General features: G+C 40.1%; 1 protein-coding gene across 1 annotated transcript in view; it reads left to right on the top strand.

Annotated features, from left to right (window-relative positions):
• Positions 1-23,136, top strand: part of LOC139399892 (peripheral-type benzodiazepine receptor-associated protein 1-like) — a gene marked incomplete at both ends in the record, with an annotated part of 32,111 nt that extends 8,975 nt beyond the window's left edge. Inside the window, 3 exons of the mRNA XM_071145018.1 lie at positions 6,809-6,983; positions 17,109-17,350; positions 23,030-23,136. Coding sequence (XP_071001119.1) covers positions 6,809-6,983; positions 17,109-17,350; positions 23,030-23,136 — 524 coding nt within the window. The remainder of the gene's footprint in view (positions 1-6,808; positions 6,984-17,108; positions 17,351-23,029) is intronic.
• Positions 23,137-25,252: the final 2,116 nt, after the last annotated feature.

Below are 25,252 nucleotides of genomic sequence, written 5' to 3' on the forward strand. Positions count from 1 at the left end.
TGCTTTCTTAGGCAGTCGAGCTTTGACCCTAACATAGTGGGGCTTCTCTGTCTCCTCTCTCCTCACTATATCTATTGTCTTTCTCTCATCTCAAAGTAGTTTAACCCAGTCTCTCTATTGGGAGCTTGATCTGTTTTACAGTGAGCAGCACAGTGACTCAAATCTCGTAAGAGAATGGGAAATTCTATTCACATTCTGTGTAGTCAGTTGGATCTACTTGCTGTCTGTCCCCATTTGACTTGGTTCATGCTAGCAGTCATTTGGTACACGCTTTGCTTGGTGTTTGGTTTGACAGGTTTGACAGGAAGCTGTGTTCAGACGTGTGTGTGTGTGTGTGTGTGTGTCAGTGCGCTCGCTTGTGTCTGTTTCATGTAGCTGCAGGCCCCTGTCACATCAGTACCAGGAAACTCCCACCACAACAAGAAGCGAAACCAGCCACTTATAGAAACTTACTGGGGTCTGACGCTAAACCCCGTAGAGAGTTCTGTACAACCTGTAGAGAGTTCTGTAAACACGGTAGAGCATTCTGTACACCCTATAGAGAGTTCTGTACACCCTGTAGAGCATTCTGTACACCCTGTAGAGCATTCTATAAACCCTGTAGAGCATTCTGTACACCCTGTAGAGCATTCTGTACACCCTGTAGAGCATTCTGTACACCCTGTAGAGCATTCTGTACACCCTGTAAAGCATTCTATAAACCCTGTAGAGCATTCTGTACACCCTGTAGAGAGTTCTGTAAACCCTGTAGAGCATTCTGTACACCCTGTAGAGCATTCTATAAACCCTGTAGAGCATTCTATAAACCCTGTAGAGCATTCTGAACACCCTGTAGAGCATTCTATAAACCCTGTAGAGCATTCTGTAATCCCTGTAGAGCATTCTATAATCCCTGTAGAGCATTCTATAAATCCTGTAGAGCATTCTATAAACCCTGTAGAGCATTCTATAAACCCTGTAGAGCATTCTGAAAACCCTGTAGAGCATTCTATAATCCCTGTAGAGCATTCTATAAACCCTGTAGAGCATTCTGTAAACCCTGTAGAGCAGGGGTGTCAAAGTCAAATGGACGGAGGGCCAAATAAAAAAATCAGCTACAAGACGAGGGCCGGACTGTTCGAATGTTCATTGAAAATTTTTTAAATGACGCATATAGTCTAGTGAACCTAATTGAACCTACTGAAAACCTAACAAATATATTACAATATGATCAGATAAATAAAGCAATATTTTCTTATGGCTCTGTCAGTAATCTTTAATTTTCAACAGACACAAAAGACAAATTTCCTTTATATAAATATCCCCATAACATGAACATTAAATGAAAGAAACCGGTATTCAAGGCACCATCAGTAGACTATATTTTCTATTTTAGCAAAAGTGGGCTAAATTTACTTCAAAGAAAAAACAATAATAGCAATTTTCTATCATCCACTCAACTGAAATATTTTTAAAATATAATTGGATTGAAATACAAAAAAATAAAGTGCAAAAATCTATTAATCAAAAACAACACTTTGTTTAAGGAGAAGTAACATGCAGTGAAAACAAATATTAAATTTTAACTTTTAAACTTGAACTGAGTAAAAACTCTAAATATGTGATTGCACAGTAATGTTCACTTGTTTGAGGTTGAGGGTGATACTTGGTGGTGTCCCATCTTTTCCACAAGTTCATCAATGTTCGGGGTAAGGCTCTGAGCTGAAGAAATCCTCAGAATTGAGTGGAGGTGTTCAGCAGTAAGTCGACTTCTGTGTGATGTTTTGTTCAGGTTCATCAAAGAAAACAGTTGTTCACACAGGTATGTGCTGCCAAACATAGACAACGTTTGAGCAGCCTGGATGCGCAGCTGGGGCATTGTGCCGGGGAGGAAACGGGCGAACTCCGCAGCACCCACTGCCGCATATTTTGCCCTCAGTGCATCATTGCATTGGAGGTCAATCAACTCCATTTGGAGGTTTGGTGGTGAGCTTTCCACGTCAACAGCAAATGGGTTACCGAGCAGTTCCAACCTGCTTTTTTGTGCTTCAAAGTCAGCAAATCGGCGTCGAAAGTCAGCGGCAAGCATACCTATTTTATCAGCCAACTGTGTGCTCGGGAACGCACTGGTAGAGAGCTTCTCTTTCATGGTCTGGCAGCTGGGAAAGTGGCTCAAATTTTCTTTCCGCATCTGCGTCTCCCACAGAGTCAGTTTGGTTTTAAATGCCTTCACTGTACTGTACATATCAGAGATGACACGATCCCGACCCTGCAGCTGCAAGTTTATTGCATTCAGATGACTCGTAATGTCACACAGAAAAGCCATTTCACACAGAAACATTTCGTCTCGGAGTTGTGTTGTGTCTTTCCCTTTGCTGTCCAAGAACAGACAAATCTCCTCACGAAGCTCGAAACATCTTTGAAGCACCTTTCCCTGGCTTAGCCATCGCACCTCTGTGTGATAAGGCAAATCACCATGCTCCGTTTCTAACTCCGTCAGAAATGCCTTGAACTGGCGGTGATTCAAACCTTTGGCTCTGATAAAGTTAACTGTGCGCGTGATGATGCTCATTACATGCTCCATTTTCAAGGCTTTACCGCACAACGCTTCCTGGTGTATGATACAATGATAAGCTGTCAGCTCACCTGTCGCGTTTTCCTCTTGCATCTTTTCCCGTATCTTCGCCACCAGTCCGCTCCTGTGTCCACACATCGCAGGTGCTCCGTCGGTTGTCAAACCCACGAGTTTTTCCCAAGGCAGCTCCATCTCATTTACACATCTTGACACCTCTTCATACAAATCATGCCCCGTAGTTGTGCCATGCATAGGACGTAAAGCCAAAAACTCCTCTGTCACGCTTAGGTTGGAGTCCACTCCGCGGATGAAAATTGACAACTGGGCAATGTCAGAAATGTCGGTGCTCTCATCCACAGCCAAGGAATATGCAATAAAATCTTTTCCCTTTTTCACAAGCTGCTCTTTTAGATTGATGGACAACTGGTCTACTCTCTCGGCAATGGTGTTTCTGCTCAGACTCACATTTAAAAAGAGTTGCCTTTTTTCTGGGCAAACTTCGTCACAAACTTTAATCATGCAGTTTTTGATGAAATCCCCCTCCGTAAATGGCCGGGCTGATTTAGCGATCTCTTCTGCCAAAATAAAACTGGCCTTGACAGTTGCGTCCGCGTGTGTGTCCGCGTGTTTCGTTTCATAATGTCGTCTCAGATTATACTCTTTCAGTACCGCCACACTTTCTCCACACAGAAGACACACAGGTTTTCCAGCTACCTTCGTGAACATATACTCCGACTCCCACCTTGTTTGAAACCCCCGGTTCTCAGTATCCACCTTCCGTTTTGCCATTTTTGATGGGTATCTGAAAGTTAATTTTACTGTGATGCTGACGACTGCTGTGCCAATAAATATTGAAATGAAGCAGCCTACTGCTCGGTGCGTCACCTTTGCATTGTGGGAAATGTAGTATTGGTGCGTGTAAAAGATCTGCGGGCTGCCGGCTTGCTGCGGGCCGGTTCTAATAATAAATCAAGATCATCCCAGGGGCCGTAAAAAACCTTCTTGCGGGCCGGATGTGGCCCGCGGGCCTTGACTCTGACATATGTGCTGTAGAGCATTCTGTAATCCCTGTAGAGCATTCTGTAAACCCTGTAGAGCATTCTGTACACCCTGTAGAGCATTCTATAAACCCTGTAGAGCATTCTGTAAACCCTGTAGAGCATTCTGTACACCCTGTAGAGCATTCTATAAACCCTGTAGAGCATTCTGTAAACCCTGTAGAGCATTCTATTAACCCTGTAGAGCATTCTGTAAACCCTGTAGAGCATTCTATAAACCCTGTAGAGCATTCTATAAACCCTGTAGAGCATTCTATAAACCCTGTAGAGCATTCTGTAAACCCTGTAGAGCATTCTATAAACCCTGTAGAGCATTCTGTAAACCCTGTAGAGCATTCTGTAAACCCTGTAGAGCATTCTATAAACCCTGTAGAGCATTCTATAATCCCTGTAGAGCATTCTATAATCCCTGTAGAGCATTCTATAAACCCTGTAGAGCATTCTATAAACCCTGTAGAGCATTATGTAAACCCCGTAGAGCATTCTATAATCCCTGTAGAGCATTGTGTAAACCCTGTAGAGCATTCTGTAAACCCTGTTGAGCATTCTATAACCCCTGTAGAGCATTCTGTAATCCCTGTAGAGCATTCTGTACACCCTGTAGAGCATTCTATAAACCCTGTAGAGCATTCTGTACACTCTGTAGAGCATTCTATAATCCCTGTAGAGCATTCTGTACACCCTGTAGAGCGTTCTATAAACCCTGTAGAGCATTCTATAAACCCTGTAGAGCATTCTGTAAACCCTGTAGAGCATTCTATAAACCCTGTAGAGCATTCTGTAAACCCTGTAGAGCATTCTGTAAACCCTGTAGAGCATTCTATAAACCCTGTAGAGCATTCTATAAACCCTGTAGAGCATTCTATAATCCCTGTAGAGCATTCTATAAACCCTGTAGAGCATTCTATAAACCCTGTAGAGCATTATGTAAACCCTGTAGAGCATTCTATAATCCCTGTAGAGCATTCTATAAACCCTGTAGAGCATTATGTAAACCCTGTAGAGCATTCTATAATCCCTGTAGAGCATTCTATAATCCCTGTAGAGCATTCTATAAACCCTGTAGAGCATTATGTAAACCCTGTAGAGCATTCTATAATCCCTGTAGAGCATTCTGTAAACCATGTAGAGCATTCTGTAAACCCTGTTGAGCATTCTATAAACCCTGTAGAGCATTCTATAATCCCTGTAGAGCATTCTATAATCCCTGTAGAGCATTCTATAAACCCTGTAGAGCATTATGTAAACCCTGTAGAGCATTCTATAATCCCTGTAGAGCATTCTGTAAACCCTGTAGAGCATTCTGTAAACCCTGTTGAGCATTCTATAACCCCTGTAGAGCATTCTGTAATCCCTGTAGAGCATTCTGTACACCCTGTAGAGCATTCTATAAACCCCGTAGAGCATTCTGTACACCCTGTAGAGCATTCTATAATCCCTGTAGAGCATTCTGTACACCCTGTAGAGCGTTCTATAAACCCTGTAGAGCATTCTATAAACCCTGTAGAGCATTCATTCTGTAGAGTGTTCTGACTCAGCTGTGGCTATGTAATGGCTTTGCTAGAGTGACTGTGAGCGCTGCACGACCACGCGGCAAACTACACTAGCTACACTTCAGATTCTGTTTGTCACCTTACCCATAAAACCAACACCTCCTACTTAGGCCTTGAAACCTGTTACTCACGCTCCACCCTCCTTTTCCTACCTTTTTTGTCTTTTTAATTTAATTTTTTACAAATTATTGTAATTGTAAGTGAGTGTTTGCATGTTATAATCAGGGGTTGGAACTGTTTCCAGAAAATAACAGACATTTTCAAGAAGCAGAATCAGAGCTGGAACAAAGTGTTCTATACTGTTCCAAAACAGAACCGTTATTTTAAAACCATGGAAACCGGTTAATATTTATTTTTTTACGTTCAAGCATTTTCTTTCAGTCCACAAAAAAAATCTACAGAGCACCTATGCAAAGCCCTCCCTCTGTCAATCAGAAACTTCCTCCAGTGTCTGCCTGCCAGCTGAACAGCTTTGCCAGTGTGTGTGGGTGTAGGCTGTAGCCCCTCCCCCTTCGAAGCGTAGCTGTAGCCCCTCCCCCTTCGAAGCGTAGCTGTAGCCCCTCCCCCTCTGAAGCTTAGCTGTAGCCCCTCCCCCTCCGAAGCGTAGCTGTAGCCCCTCCCCCTCCGAAGCGTAGCTGTAGCCCCTCCCCCTCCGAAGCGTAGCTGTAGCCCCTCCCCCTCCGAAGCGTAGCTGTAGCGCCTCCCCCTCCGAAGCGTAGCTGTAGCCCCTCCCTCCTCTGAAGCGTAGCTGTAGCCCCTCCTCTGAAGCGTAGCTGTAGCCCCTCCCCCCTCCGAAGCGTAGCCCTTCCCCCCTCCGAAGCGTAGCCCCTCTCCCCTCGAAGTGTAGCCCCTCCCCCCTCCAAAGCGTAGCTGTAGCCCCTCCCCCTCCGAAGCGTAGCTGTAGCCCCTCCCCCCTCCGAAGCGTAGCTGTAGCCCCTCCCCCTCCAAAGCGTAGCCCTTCCCCCCTCCGAAGCGTAGCCCTTCCCCCCCTCCGAAGCGTAGCCCCTCCCACCTCGAAGTGTAGCCCCTCCCCCCTCCAAAGCGTAGCTGTAGCCCCTCCCCCTCCGAAGCGTAGCTGTAGCTCCTCCTCTGAAGCGTAGCTGTACCCTACTGAAGTTTCAAGCGTGATTCAATAGATAGATTGAGAGATGTTTTATCAACGAAAAATGGTTCAACTTTTTCAATGCTAGTTAGGGCACATTGGATGTATCAACTACTAAAAGATAAGGCACTTTTTCATTCTGGTGCCGCTCTGTTAGCTAGCTAGCTCCTCTGGTCCAACTTTAAGCCGACTCTGAAGTTCAAAGACGTTAAAAGTTTGTCCGTAGAAGCCGCTCCTCAGTAGGTACAATTCTCTGGGCCTAATACACATAATGCTTTGACATCACGAGGCTCAGCACTCCAAACCAAGCCTCCACCCTCCACCCTCTCTCCCCAGTTGCATCTGGCGCTCGACACTCGTCTTTCCTCACTGAGCTATAGCTTGCTGCTCTATCGCACAGCGTGATTATTGAGGTTATTTATTGTGAGCTAAATGTAAAAAAAAAAAATATATATATATGATTTCAGAGGTTTAGAAATGAAACTGAAAGGAACGATATAAACCTGTACTTATATATTTTTTTTGTCTCTGTGCTCTTCAGTCTAAGGTGCGGGAGTTGGAGGATAAGTGTCACAGCCAGAGTGAACAGTTCAGCCTGCTCAGCCATGAGCTGGAGACCTTCAGACTACAGGCTGGCAAACTGGACCTGTCTGGCTCCACCATCCTCACTAACCCCCCTCTCTGCCATCTGACCAACGGGGTGGGCCTCACCGGAGGTAACCATAGCGACCATTATTACCGTCATCACACTATTGCACACCATTGGGCAACTGTTATTCCCATGATATCACCATAACTATTATAACCATATTATATTACCGTAATGACACTATTGCACACCATTGGGCAACTGTTGTCCAATGATATCACCACAACTATGACAACCATATCATATTACCGTAATGAGACTAATACGTTCCTCATACTCACTATTATTCCCCTCAAGATATACACTTCCCATCCCAATAAATGTATATTTTCATATGGCCTTCGTATGCCCCCTCGGCCTCCTTTCAAATACTACTACCGAATCTCCCTCAGACACAGTCGACCCATGTGGTCTATAGTTTATACCAAGATGCATTTTACACTGAAGATAGCTAAAGTAAAGTGTTTGTTCCAACTGTGGATCTCCATGTAGATAGTAGGAATGTATTACATTTGCCATGATTGAGTTTGAAAGGGATTGCACTTGATAAATTCACTTTGATGCAGACCCGTATGAGAACATGATATTTTGTAAACCTGGCAACAGCTGGCTTTAAAGTATCCCTTAAAGTCCCTACTGTATCCATCCATCCATCCATCCATATATACATCCATATATCCATCCATATATCCATCCATATATCCATCCATATATACATCCATATATCCATCCATATATCCATCCATATATCCATCCATATATACATCCATATATACATCCATATATCCATCCACATATACATCCACATATACATCCATATATACATCCATATATACATCCATATATCCATCCATATATCCATCCATATATACATCCATATATCCATCCATATATCCATCCATCCATATATCCATCCATATATCCATCCATATATCCATCCATATATCCATCCATATATCCATCTATATATCCATCCATATATCCATCCATATATCCATCCATATATCCATCTATATATCCATCCATATATCCATCCATATATCCATCCATATATCCATCCATATATCCATCCATATATACATCCATATATCCATCCATATATACATCCATATATCCATCCACATATACATCCACATATCCATCCACATATCCATCCATATATCCATCCATATATCCATCCATATATCCATCCATGTATCCATCCATATATCCATCCATATATCCATCCATATATCCATCCATATATACATCCATATATCCATCCATATATACATCCATATATCCATCCACATATACATCCATATATCCATCCATATATCCATCCATATATCCATCCATATATCCATCCATATATCCATCCATATATCCATCCATATATCCAGCCATATATCCAGCCATATATCCATCCATATATCCATCCATATATCCATCCATATATCCATCGATATATCCAGCCATATATCCATCCATATATACATCCATATATCCATCCACATATCCATCCATATATCCATCCATATATCCATCCATATATCCATCCATATATCCATCCATATATCCATCGATATATCCATCCATATATCCATCCATATATCCATCCATATATACATCCATATATCCATCCATATATACATCCATATATCCATCCACATATACATCCATATATCCATCCATATATCCATCCATATATCCATCCACATATCCATCCATATATCCATCCATATATCCATCCATATATCCATCCATATATCCATCCATATATCCATCCATATATACATCCATATATACATTCATATATCCATCCATATATCCATCCATATATCCATCCATATATACATCCATATATCCATCCATATATCCATCCATATATCCATCCATATATCCATCCATATATCCATCCATATATCCATCCATATATCCATCCATATATACATCCATATATACATCTATATATCCATCCATATATCCATCCATATATCCATCCATATATACATCCATATATCCATCCATATATCCATCCATATATCCATCCATATATCCATCCATATATCCATCCATATATCCATCCATATATCCATCCATATATCCATATATACATCCATATATCCATCCATATATCCATCCATATATCCATCCATATATACATCCATATATACATCCATATATACATCCATATATCCCATCCATATATCCATCCATATATACATCCATATATACATCCATCCATCCATATATCCATCCATATATCCATCGATATATCCAGCCATATATACATCCATATATCCATCCATATATCCATCCACATATCCATCCATATATCCATCGATATATCCATCCATCTATCCATCCATATATCCATCCATATATCCATCCATATATCCATCCATATATCCATCCATATATCCATCCATATATCCATCCATATATCCATCCATATATCCAGCCATATATCCATCCATATATCCATCCATATATCCATCCATATATCCATCGATATATCCAGCCATATATCCATCCATATATACATCCATATATCCATCCACATATCCATCCATATATCCATCCATATATCCATCCATATATCCATCCATATATCCATCCATATATCCATCGATATATCCATCCATATATCCATCCATATATCCATCCATATATACATCCATATATCCATCCATATATACATCCATATATCCATCCACATATACATCCATATATCCATCCATATATCCATCCATATATCCATCCACATATCCATCCATATATCCATCCATATATCCATCCATATATCCATCCATATATCCATCCATATATCCATCCATATATACATCCATATATACATTCATATATCCATCCATATATCCATCCATATATCCATCCATATATCCATCCATATATCCATCCATATATCCATCCATATATACATCCATATATCCATCCATATATCCATCCATATATCCATCCATATATACATCCATATATACATCCATATATACATCCATATATCCCATCCATATATCCATCCATATATACATCCATATATACATCCATCCATCCATATATCCATCCATATATCCATCGATATATCCAGCCATATATACATCCATATATCCATCCATATATCCATCCATATATCCATCCATATATCCATCCACATATCCATCCATATATCCATCGATATATCCATCCATCTATCCATCCATATATCCATCCACATATACATCCATATATCCATCCATATATCCATCCATATATCCATCCATATATACATCCATATATCCATCCATATATACATCCATATATCCATCCATCTATCCATCCATATATCCATCCATATATTCATCCATATATACATCCATATATACATCCATATATCCATCCATATATACATCCATCTATCCATCCATATATACATCCATATATACATCCATATATCCATCCATATATACATCCATCTATCCATCCATATATACATCCATATATACATCCATATATCCATCCATATATCCATCCATATATACATCCATATATCCATCCATATATCCATCCATCCATATATCCATCCATATATCCATCCATATATCCATCCATATATCCATCCATATATCCATCTATATATCCATCCATATATCCATCCATATATCCATCCATATATCCATCCATATATCCATCCATATATCCATCCATATATCCATCCATATATACATCCATATATCCATCCACATATACATCCATATATCCATCCATATATCCATCCATATATCCATCCATATATCCATCCATGTATCCATCCATGTATCCATCCATATATCCATCCATATATCCATCCATATATCCATCCATATATCCATCCATATATCCATCCATATATACATCCATATATCCATCCACATATACATCCATATATCCATCCATATATCCATCCATATATCCATCCATATATCCATCCATATATCCATCCATATATCCATCGATATATCCAGCCATATATCCATCCATATATCCATCCATATATCCATCCATATATCCATCCACATATCCATCCATATATCCATCCATATATCCATCCATATATCCATCCATATATCCATCCATATATCCATCCATATATACATCCATATATACATTCATATATCCATCCATATATCCATCCATATATCCATCCATATATACATCCATATATCCATCCATATATCCATCCATATATCCATCCATATATCCATCCATATATCCATCCATATATCCATCCATATATCCATCCATATATCCATCCATATATACATCCATATATACATCTATATATCCATCCATATATCCATCCATATATCCATCCATATATACATCCATATATCCATCCATATATCCATCCATATATCCATATGTACATCCATATATCCATCCATATATCCATCCATATATCCATCCATATATACATCCATATATACATCCATATATACATCCATATATCCATCCATATATACATCCATATATACATCCATATATACATCCATCCATCCATATATCCATCCATATATCCATCGATATATCCAGCCATATATACATCCATATATCCATCCATATATCCATCCATATATCCATCCATATATCCATCCACATATCCATCCATATATCCATCGATATATCCATCCATCTATCCATCCATATATCCATCCACATATACATCCATATATCCATCCATATATCCATCCATATATCCATCCATATATACATCCATATATCCATCCATATATACATCCATATATCCATCCATCTATCCATCCATATATCCATCCATATATTCATCCATCTATATATCCATCCATCTATCCATCCATTCATCCATCCATCCATCTATATATCCATCCATCTATCCATCCATTCATCCATCCATCCATCCATATATCCATCCATCCATTCATCCATCCATCCATCTATATATCCATCCATATATCCATCTATATATCCATCCATATATCCATCCATATATCCATCCATATATCCATCTATATATCCATCCATATATCCATCTATATATCCATCCATCTATCCATCCATTCATCCATCCATCCATCTATATATCCATCCATCTATCCATCCATTCATTCATCCATCCATCTATATATCCATCCATCTATCCATCCATTCATCCATCCATCCATCTATATATCCATCCATATATCCATCCATATATTCATCCATCTATATATCCATCCATCTATCCATCCATTCATCCATCCATCCATCTATATATCCATCCATCTATCCATCCATTCATCCATCCATCCATCCATATATCCATCCATCCATATATCCATCCATTCATCCATCCATCCATCTATATATCCATCCATATATCCATCTATATATCCATCCATATATCCATCCATATATCCATCCATATATCCATCCATATATCCATCTATATATCCATCTATATATCCATCTATATATCCATCCATATATCCATCTATATATCCATCCATATATCCATCTATATATCCATCCATCTATCCATCCATTCATTCATCCATCCATCTATATATCCATCCATCTATCCATCCATTCATCCATCCATCCATCTATATATCCATCCATATATCCATCTATATATCCATCCATATATCCATCTATATATCCATCCATCTATCCATCCATTCATCCATCCATCCATCTATATATCCATCCATATATCCATCTATATATCCATCCATATATCCATCTATATATCCATCCATCTATCCATCCATTCATCCATCCATCCATCTATATATCCATCTATATATCCATCTATATATCCATCCATATATCCATCTATATATCCATCCATATATCCATCCATATATCCATCCATATATCCATCCATATATCCATCTATATATCCATCCATATATCCATCTATATATCCATCCATCTATCCATCCATTCATCCATCCATCCATCTATATATCCATCTATATATCCATCTATATATCCATCCATATATCCATCTATATATCCATCCATATATCCATCTATATATCCATCCATCTATCCATCCATTCATCCATCCATCCATCCATATATCCATCCATATATCCATCCATATATCCATCTATATATCCATCCATATATCCATCCATATATACATCCATCCATCCATATATACATCCATCCATCCATATATCCATCCATATATACATCCATCCATCCATATATACATCCATCCATCCATATATCCATCCATATATCCATCTATATATCCATCCATATATCCATCCATATATACATCCATCCATCCATATATACATCCATCCATCCATATATCCATCTATATATCCATCCAAATATCCATCCATTCATCCATCCATCCATCCATATATACATCCATTCATCCATCCATCCATCCATATATCCATCCATATATCCATACATCCATATATCCATCCATCTATATATCCATCCCTCCATCCATCCATCCATCCATCCATATATACATCCATATATACATCCATCCATCCATATATCCATCCATATATCCATCCATCTATATATCCATCCCTCCATATATCCATCCATCTATATATCCATCCATCTATATATCCATCCATCTATATATCCATCCATCTATACATCCATTCATCCATCCATCCATCCATCCATCCATCCATATATACATCCATTCATCCATCCATCCATCCATCCATATATACATCCATATATACATCCATCCATCCATATATCCATCCATCTATATATCCATCCATCTATATATCCATCCATCTATATATCCATCCATATATACATCCATTCATCCATCCATCCATCCATATATACATCCATATATACATCCATCCATCCATATCCATCCATATATACATCCATCCATCTATATATCCATCCATATATCCATCCATTCATCCATATATACATCCATCCATCTATATATCCATCCATATATCCATCCATCTATATATCCATCCATATATACATCCATTCATCCATATATACATCCATCCATCTATATATCCATCCATATATCCATCCATCTATATATCCATCCATCTATATATCCATCCATATATCCATCCATCTATATATCCATCCATCTATATATCCATCCATATATCCATCCATCTATATATCCATCCATATATACATCCATCCATCTATATATCCATCCATATATCCATCCATCTATATATCCATCCATCTATATATCCATCCATATATCCATCCATCTATATATCCATCCATCTATATATCCATCCATATATACATCCATCCATCCATATATACATCCATTCATCCATCCATCCATCCATATATACATCCATATATACATCCATATATCCATCCATATATCCATCCATATATACATCCATATATACATCCATCCATCCATATATCCATCCATATATACATCCATTCATCCATCCATCCATCCATATATACATCCATCCATCCATATATACATCCATATATACATCCATATATCCATCCATCTATATATCCATCCCTCCATCCATATATACATCCATTCATCCATCCATCCATCCATATATACATCCATATATACATCCATCCATCCATATATACATCCATATATACATCCATCCATCCATATATCCATCCATATATACATCCATCTATATATCCATCCATCCATCCATATATACATCCATTCATCCATCCATCCATATATACATCCATATATACATCCATCTATATATCCATCCATCCATATATCCATCCCTCCATCCATCCATCCATCCATCCATCCATATATACATCCATCTATATATCCATCCATCCATCCATATATACATCCATATATCCATCCATATATCCATCTATATATCCATCTATATATCCACATATCCATATCCATCCATATATACATCCATCCATCTATATATCCATCCATATATCCATCCATTCATCCATATATACATCCATCCATCTATATATCCATCCATATATCCATCCATCTATATATCCATCCATATATACATCCATTCATCCATATATACATCCATCCATCTATATATCCATCCATATATCCATCCATCTATATATCCATCCATCTATATATCCATCCATATATCCATCCATCTATATATCCATCCATCTATATATCCATCCATATATCCATCCATCTATATATCCATCCATCTATATATCCATCCATATATCCATCCATCTATATATCCATCCATATATACATCCATCCATCTATATATCCATCCATATATCCATCCATCTATATATCCATCCATCTATATATCCATCCATATATCCATCCATCTATATATCCATCCATCTATATATCCATCCATATATACATCCAGCCATCCATATATACATCCATTCATCCATCCATCCATCCATATATACATCCATATATACATCCATCCATCCATATATCCATCCATATATACATCCATTCATCCATATATACATCCATCCATCCATATATACATCCATATATACATCCATATATCCATCCATCTATATATCCATCCCTCCATCCATATATACATCCATTCATCCATCCATCCATCCATATATACATCCATATATACATCCATCCATCCATATATACATCCATATATACATCCATCCATCCATATATCCATCCATATATACATCCATCTATATATCCATCCATCCATCCATATATACATCCATTCATCCATCCATCCATATATACATCCATATATACATCCATCTATATATCCATCCATCCATATATCCATCCCTCCATCCATCCATCCATCCATCCATCCATCCATCCATCCATCCATATATACATCCATATATACATCCATCTATATATCCATCCATCCATCCATATATACATCCATATATCCATCCATATATCCATCTATATATCCATCTATATATCCAGCCATATATCCATCTGTATATCCATCCATCCATATATCCATCTATATATCCACATATCCACCCATATATCCAGCCATATATCCATCTATATATCCATCTATATATCCAGCCATATATCCAGCCATATATCCATCCATATATCCATCTATATATCCATCCATATATCCATCCATATATCCATCCATATATCCATCCATATATCCATCTATATATCCATCCATATATCCATCTATATATCCAGCCATATATCCATCTATATATCCACATATCCATCTATATATCCAGTAATATATCCCATCTATATATCCACATATACATCCATATATCCATCTATATATCCACAGATCCATCTATATATCCACATATCCATCTATATATCCACATATTCATCCATATATCCAGCCATATATGCATCTATATATCCACATATCCATCTATATATCCACATATACATCCATATATCCATCTATATATCCACATATCATCTATATATCCACATATCATCTATATATCCACATATCCATCTCTATATCCATATATACATCCATATATCCATCTATATATCCATATATACATCCATATATCCATCTATATATCCACAGATCCATCTATATATCCACATATCATCTATATATCCACATATCCATCTCTATATCCATATATACATCCATATATACATCCATATATCCAGCCATATATCCATCTATATATCCACATATCCATCTATGTATCCAGCCATATATCCAGCCATATATACATCCATATATACATCCATATACTGTGGGGAGAACAAGTATTTGATACACTGCCAATTTTTCAGGTTTTCCTACTTACATGCAAAGCATGTAGAGTTCTGTAATTTGTATCATAGGTACACTTCAACTGTGAGAGACAGAATCTAAAACAAAAATCTAGAAAATCACATTGTATGATTTTTATGTAATTAAGCACAGAGAAAGATGGAGACAGGAGGGTTTTACTCCACTGTTTAATCACCCTGGGATGACGTAGGCCTGCCTGCTTGCACTACCTTCACATCCTACTGGTCGCCTAGCAGCCTGCACACCAACCACATACCAACCACCTAGCTAACTACAAGCAGGAGAGTTTGGGTTAGATGTGTGTGGCCTGGGGTGACCAGCTGTCTAGGACACTGCCTCCAGAACACGTGCTGCTGCTCACATGGGTTACGATCCGACCCACGCTCTATCATCCTATCTTTCCTCTCACTCTCTCACTGTCCTACCTAATAAACATGAAAAACCAGAAGTGGTATATGTTTGCTCATGAAGTGTCTTCTTCCTCCTAGATGTGGCAGCAACTCTACGGATGGGGGCCACCCCTCACGCTGCGGGTCTCACACGCTCCCCCACTGTAAAGCACCGTGAGCTGCCCACCATCAGCCTGACCAAGTCCTCCAGCACCCCCAAGTCTGCCTCTGATACCACCCACCTCTCCCCCAAGTCAGCCGAGTCCCACCACAGCCCCCACCACAGCCCCCACCACAGCCCCCACCACAGCCGACGCAGGACCAGCCCCACGCCACACGAGGTGAGAGCTCCAGGACTGTTTCATATCATTCAATCACTACTCACTAAGGAGAATCACCACTCACTAGGGAGAATCACTGCTCACTAGGGAGAATCACTGCTCACTAGGGAGAATCACTGCTCACTAGAGAGAATCACTGCTCACTAGGGAGAATAACTGCTCACTAGGGAGAATCACTGCTCACTAGGGAGAATCACTGCACACTAGAGAGAATCACAAGAGAGAATCACTACTCACTAGAGAGAATCACTACTCACTAGAGATAATCACTACTCACTAGAGAGAATCACTACTCACTAGAGAGAATCACTACTCACCAGGGAGAATCACTACTCACCAGGGAGAATCACTACTCACCAGGGAGAATCACTACTCACCAGGGAGAATCACTACTCACAAGGGAGAGTCACTAGAGAGAATCACTACTCACTGGGAAGAATCACTACTCACAAGGGAGAATCACTACTCACTAGGGAGAATCACTACTCACCAGGGAGAATCCCTACTCACTAGGGAGACTCACTACGGAGAATCATTGCTCACTGGGGAGATTCACTAGAGATAATAACTACTCATTGGGGAGAATCACTACTCGTTGGGGAGAATCACTACTTATTAGGAAGAATCACTACTCACTGGAGAGAATCACTACTCTCTAGGGAGAATCACTACTCACTCGGGAGAATCCCTACTCACTAGGGAGAATCACTACTCACTAGGGAGAATTACAACTCACTGGGGAGAATCACTACTCTCTAGGGAGAATCACTACTCACTGGAGAGAATCACTACTCTCTAGGAAGAATCACTACTCACTCGGGAGAATCCCTACTCACTAGGGAGAATCACTACTCCCTAGGGAGAATCACAACTCACTGGGGAGAATCACTACTCTCTAGGGAGAATCACTACTCACTAGGGAGAATCACTGCTCACTTGGGAGAATCACTACTCACTACGGATAATCACTATTCACTAGGGAGAATCACTACTCACTAGGGAGAATGACTCCTCACTAGAGCGAATCACTACTCACTAGAGAGAATCATTACTCACGGGGGAGAATCATTACTCACTAGGGAGAATCACTACTCACTGGGGAGAATCCCTACTCACTAGGGAGAATCACTAGAGAGATCATTACTCACTAGGGAGAATCACTACTCACTAGGGAAAATCCATAATCACTAGGGAGAATCCCTACTCACTAGGGAGAATCCCTACTCACTCGGGAGAATCACTACTCACTACGGAGAATCACTACTCACTAGGGAGAATCACAACTCACTGGGGAGAATCACTACTCTCTAGGGAGAATCACTACTCTCTGGGGAGAATCCCTATTCACTAGGGAGAATCACTACTCACTAGGGAGAATAACTGCTCACTAGGGAGAATCACTACTCACTACGGATAATCACTATTCACTAGGGAGAATCACTACTCACTAGGGAGAATGACTACTCACTAGAGCGAATCACTACTCACTATGGAGAATCACTAATCACTAGAGAGAATCAGTTCTCACTAGAGAGAATCATTACTCACGGGGGAGAATCATTACTCACTAGGGAGAATCACTACTCACTAGGGAGATTCACTACTCACTAGAGAGAATCACAACTCACTGGAGAGAATCACAACTCACTGGAGAGAATCACTACTCTCTAGGGAGAATCACTAGAGAGAATCATTACTCACGGGGGGAGAATCACTACTCACTGGGAGAATCACTACTCACTAGGGAGAATCATTGCTCACTGGGTAGAATCACTACTCATTGGGGAGAATCACTACTCACTGGGAATAATCACTACTCACTAGGGAGAATCACTACTCACTAGGGAGAATCACTACTCACGGGGGAGAATCACTACTCACTAGGGAGAATCACTACTCACTAGGGAGAATCATTGCTCACTGGGTAGAATCACTACTCATTGGGGAGAATCACTACTCACTGGGAATAATCACTACTCACTAGGGAGAATCACTACTCACTAGGGAGAATCACTACTCACTAGGGAGAATCACTACTCACTGGGGAGAATCACTAGAGAGAATCACTACTCACTAGGGAGTATCACAAGAGAGAATCATTACTCACTAGGGGAGAATCACTACTCACTGGGAGATTCACTTCTCACTAGAGAAAATCACAACTCACTGGGGAGAATCACTGCTCACTAGGGAGAATCACTGCTCACTAGGGAGAATCACTATTCACTAGGGAGAATCACTATTCACTAGGGAGAATAGAGGGTGGTCTGTCTTCTATCAGTGTTGGAGATAACATAATTGGAACTTGTTGAGGGGGGTCTGTCTTCTATCAGTGTTGGAGATAACAGAATTGGAACTTGTTAGAGGGGGAAGATGGAGGGCAGGCCAGGGGAAGCTCGGGCGGGATGCAGGAAACGAGGTGCGGAGGCTGAGGCTGGAGCGAGGGGGGTTGGGATAGGGTAACCAGGTGCGGAGGCTGAGGCTGGAGCGAGAGGGGTTGAGACAGGGTAACCAGGTCCGGAGGCTGAGGCTGGAGCGAGAGGGGTTGAGACAGGGTAACCAGGTCCGGAGGCTGAGGCTGGAGCGAGAGGGGTTGAGACAGGGTAAGGTCCGGAGGCTGAGGCTGGAGCGAGAGGGGTTGAGACAGGGTAAGGTCCGGAGGCTGAGGCTGGAGCGAGAGGGGTCGAGACAGGGTAAGGTCCAGAGGCTGAGTCTGGAGCGAGAGGGGTTGTGTGAAAGTGGCAGGACTGAGTATTTGTGGAGGTCTTGATTATGGAACAGATTGCAGCTGGTGGGGATCTGCTGACTCCGGCATACCAGCACACCTGTCTCTGTCCACACAATCACACAGAGAGAGAGAGAGAGAGAGAGAGGGAGAGTGAGAGAGTACAGGGGGAGTGGCGGCAGGTCAAGGAGACACAGGATGAGCAGTAGAGGGCGTGGCAGGAGCAGATTTAACACCTTGTTGAGGTTGGGGGTCTGTCTTCTATCAGTGTTGGAGATAACAGAATAAGACCTGGTTGGGGGTCTGTCTTCTATCAGTGTTGGAGATAACATAATAAGACCTTGTTGGGGGGTGTCTTCTATCAGTGTTGGAGATAACAGAATAAGACCTTGTTGGGGGTCTGTCTTCTGTCAGTGTTGGAGATAACAGAATAGGACCTGGTTGGGGGGTGTCTTCTATCAGTGTTGGAGATAACAGAATAGGACCTTGTTGAGGTTGGAGGTCTGTCTTCAATCAGTGTTAGAGATAACAAAATAAGACCTGGTTGGGGGGGTGTCTTCTATCAGTGTTGGAGATAACAGAATAGGACCTTGTTGAGGTTGGAGGTCTGTCTTCAATATGTGTTAGAGATAACAGAATAAGACCTGGTTGGGGGGGTGTCTTCTATCAGTGTTGGAGATAACAGAATAAGACCTGGTTGAGGTTGGCTGGTCTCGGTCTTCCCCAATTCAGTTTCCAGTTTTGTGCATTAATTATTTTCTGTCTCTCTCACATGGCATTGTGGTGTAGGACATTGACCAAAGACAAATGCAGCACTTACAGTGGGAAAGATAATACCCTTTTGGGTTGGAGTTTTGAAGCAGCAGGCCCTCCCTCATGCAGTGTCCAGCTTTGTGTTCTAGGCAGCTAGTTTTGGGTCTGAGTCTCTCTGTCGTGTCTATCCTCCCTCTCATCCAGTCTCTCTGTAGTGAGTGTCTATCCTCCCACTCATCTAGTCTCTGTAGTGAGTGTCTATCCTCCCTCTCATCCAGTCTCTCTGTCGTGTCTATCCTCCCTCTCATCCAGTCTCTCTGTAGTAAGTGTCTATCCTCCCTCTCACCCAGTCTCTGTAGTGAGTGTCTATCCTCCCTCTCATCTAGTCTCTGTAGTGAGTGTCTATCCTCCCTCTCATCCAGTCTCTCTGTCGTGTCTATCCTCCCTCTCATCCAGTCTCTCTGTAGTGAGTGTCTATCCTCCCACTCATCTAGTCTCTGTAGTGAGTGTCTATCCTCCCTCTCATCCAGTCTCTCTGTCGTGTCTATCCTCCCTCTCATCCAGTCTCTCTGTAGTAAGTGTCTATCCTCCCTCTCACCCAGTCTCTGTAGTGAGTGTCTATCCTCCCTCTCATCCAGTCTCTGTAGTGAGTGTCTATCCTCGCTCTCATCCAGTATCTCTGTAGTGAGTGTCTATGATCCCTCTCATCCAGTCTGTCGTGAGTGTCTATCCTCCCTCTCATCCAGTCTCTCTGTAGTGAGTGTCTATCCTCCCTCTCACCCAGTCTCTCTGTAGTGTCTATCCTCCCTCTCATCCAGTATCTCTGTAGTGAGTGTCTATCCTCCCTCTCATCCAGTCTCTGTAGTGAGTGTCTATCCTCCCTCTCATCCAGTCTCTCTGTAGTGAGTGTCTATCCTCCCTCTCATCCAGTCTCTCTGTAGTGAGTGTCTATCCTCCCTCTCATCTAGTCTCTCTGTAGTGGGTATATGTCCTCCCTCTCATCCAGTATCTCTGTAGTGAGTGTCTATCCTCCCTCTCATCCAGTATCTCTGTAGTGAGTGTCTATCCTCCCTCTCATCCAGTATCTCTGTAGTGAGTGTCTATCCTCCCTCTCATCCAGTCTCTGTAGTGAGTGTCTATCCTCCCTCTCATCCATCCATCCATCCATCCATCCATCCAGCCAGCCAGACACTACCAACAACAGCTGGCTCTCTAAAGCTCATATTTAGTGAGATAATCCCAGTGCTGTGGATTCTGTTTTGGATTATAAAAGGTTGTAGTAGTTGTGTGTGATTATCCTGAAAAGGTTTTTTCCCAGGCAGGGAGCTACAAATACGATGTCTGTTTTCTCATTGTTTACATGTAGTGTATCATTCATACCCAATAACTAGTCATACGACCAGACGACGAACAAACACACTCAGTGTGTTTTTATATCAGTGTGTCTATTGGAACCGAATCTGCCCTGGTCAACACGTTTTGCACTATATGGGGAAGTAGTGCACTGTAGGGAATAGGGTGTTTGTGTGTTTGTCGGCCTGCAGTATTAGCCAGAGGAAAACATAGGCGGTCATCATTAAGCTGATGCTGGGAGTATTTTGAGAGAAGGTACTGTTTAAGCAGCTTGTTAGTGGCCACTGTCCCAATCCACTGTGAATTGTGCCCAGCTGCCCCACGTTATACATAAATCTCTGATGTAGAGGGAGTAAGTCGATGACAGAAAGACAATAATAATCATGCTTGTGGCCTTCTGCTATTCAGGAGGCATTGATCCAGCCAGGGGGTGGGAAGGTTTTGACCTCTGATTTTATTTTACCTTTATTTAACTAGGCAAGTCAGTTAAGAACAAATTCTTATTTTCAATGACAGTGGGTTAACTGCCTGTTCAGGGGCAGAACGACAGATTTGTCAGCTCGGGGGTTTGAACTTGCAACCTTCCTGTTACTAGTCCAACGCTCTAACCACTAGGCTACCCTGCCGCCCCAGATCAAAGTTCCAATATGAAGTATATTTATTTATTTACATTTAGCAAGCGCTTTTATCCAAAGACACTTTACATTCCAGTGAGTGCTATACATTTTTTTCTACATGAATATGTAATATTATCCTGGACAAAACCCTGCGGGAATTTAAATTGGCGGCGTCAAGCTCTCACCCACCAACCAGCACAGAGTACAACATGTTGACTGTCATGTCGTCAGGTTGACACGGCCAGTGAAGTGGAGGAGCTGGACATCGATGTATCCCCAGCGCCTTACACAGCTCTCAGGGGAGCCTCCCAGCTACAGGTGTTCATTGCCAGATACAGGTAAGGACTGGCAGACAGAGCGTCGGCCAAATCAGCAGTATGACCTCACTTTGTTGTTGATTTCTCCTTGTTATTGTTTTGATGCTAGATTTAGTGGCGTTAATTAGTAGAAAGAATTAAAGAATGTTTCTTCTTCTTCTTTTTCACAGAGAATCTCGGTAGAAAGAATTAAAGAATGTTTCTTCTTCTTCTTCTTCTTTTTCACAGAGAATCTCGGTAGAAAGAATTAAAGAATGTTTCTTCTTCTTCTTCTTCTTTTTCACAGAGAATCTCGGTAGAAAGAATTAAAGAATGTTTCTTCTTCTTCTTCTTTTTCACAGAGAATCTCGGTAGAAAGAATTAAAGAATGTTTCTTCTTCTTCTTCTTCTTTTTCACTGAGAATCTCGGTAGAAAGAATTAAAGAATGTTTCTTCTTCTTCTTTTTCACAGAGAATCTCAGTAGAAAGAATTAAAGAATGTTTCTTCTTCTTCTTCTTCTTTTTCACAGAGAATCTCGGTAGAAAGAATTAAAGAATGTTTCTTCTTCTTCTTCTTCTTTTTCACTGAGAATCTCGGTAGAAAGAATTAAAGAATGTTTCTTCTTCTTCTTCCTCTTTTTCACAGAGAATCTCGGTAGAAAGAATTAAAGAATGTTTCTTCTTCTTCTTCTTCTTTTTCACAGAGAATCTCGGTAGAAAGAATTAAAGAATGTTTCTTCTTCTTCTTCTTTTTCACAGAGAATCTCGGTAGAAAGAATTAAAGAATGTTTCTTCTTCTTCTTCTTCTTTTTCACAGAGAATCTCGGTAGAAAGAATTAAAGAATGTTTCTTCTTCTTCTTCCTCTTTTTCACTGAGAATCTCGGTAGAAAGAATTAAAGAATGTTTCTTCTTCTTCCTCTTTTTCACAGAGAATCTCGGTAGAAAGAATTAAAGAATGTTTCTTCTTCTTCCTCTTTTTCACAGAGAATCTCGGTAGAAAGAATTAAAGAATGTTTCTTCTTCTTCTTCTTTTTCACAGAGAATCTCGGTAGAAAGAATTAAAGAATGTTTCTTCTTCTTCTTCTTCTTTTTCACAGAGAATCTCGGTAGAAAGAATTAAAGAATGTTTCTTCTTCTTCTTCTTCTTTTTCACAGAGAATCTCGGTAGAAAGAATTAAAGAATGTTTCTTCTTCTTCCTCTTTTTCACAGAGAATCTCGGTAGAAAGAATTAAAGAATGTTTCTTCTTCTTCTTCCTCTTTTTCACTGAGAATCTCGGTAGAAAGAATTAAAGAATGTTTCTTCTTCTTCTTCCTCTTTTTCACTGAGAATCTCGGTAGAAAGAATTAAAGAATGTTTCTTCTTCTTCTTCCTCTTCTTCTTTTTCACAGAGAATCTCGGTAGAAAGAATTAAAGAATGTTTCTTCTTCTTCTTCCTCTTCTTCTTTTTCACAGAGAATCTCGGTAGAAAGAATTAAAGAATGTTTCTTCTTCTTCCTCTTTTTCACAGAGAATCTCGGTAGAAAGAATTAAAGAATGTTTCTTCTTCTTCCTCTTTTTCACAGAGAATCTCGGTAGAAAGAATTAAAGAATGTTTCTTCTTCTTCTTCTTCTTTTTCACAGAGAATCTCGGTAGAAAGAATTAAAGAATGTTTCTTCTTCTTCTTCCTCTTTTTCACAGAGAATCTCGGTAGAAAGAATTAAAGAATGTTTCTTCTTCTTCTTCCTCTTTTTCACAGAGAATCTCGGTAGAAAGAATTAAAGAATGTTTCTTCTTCTTCTTCCTCTTTTTCACAGAGAATCTCGGTAGAAAGAATTAAAGAATGTTTCTTCTTCTTCTTCCTCTTCTTCTTTTTCACAGAGAATCTCGGTAGAAAGAATTAAAGAATGTTTCTTCTTCTTCTTCCTCTTCTTCTTTTTCACAGAGAATCTCGGTAGAAAGAATTAAAGAATGTTTCTTCTTCTTCCTCTTTTTCACAGAGAATCTCAGTAGAAAGAATTAAAGAATGTTTCTTCTTCTTCCTCTTTTTCACAGAGAATCTCGGTAGAAAGAATTAAAGAATGTTTCTTCTTCTTCTTCCTCTTTTTCACAGAGAATCTCGGTAGAAAGAATTAAAGAATGTTTCTTCTTCTTCTTCTTTTTCACAGAGAATCTCAG

This window comes from Oncorhynchus clarkii, unplaced genomic scaffold (genome assembly GCF_045791955.1).
Source record: "Oncorhynchus clarkii lewisi isolate Uvic-CL-2024 unplaced genomic scaffold, UVic_Ocla_1.0 unplaced_contig_10729_pilon_pilon, whole genome shotgun sequence".
In the NCBI taxonomy this organism is placed as follows: domain Eukaryota; kingdom Metazoa; phylum Chordata; class Actinopteri; order Salmoniformes; family Salmonidae; genus Oncorhynchus; species Oncorhynchus clarkii.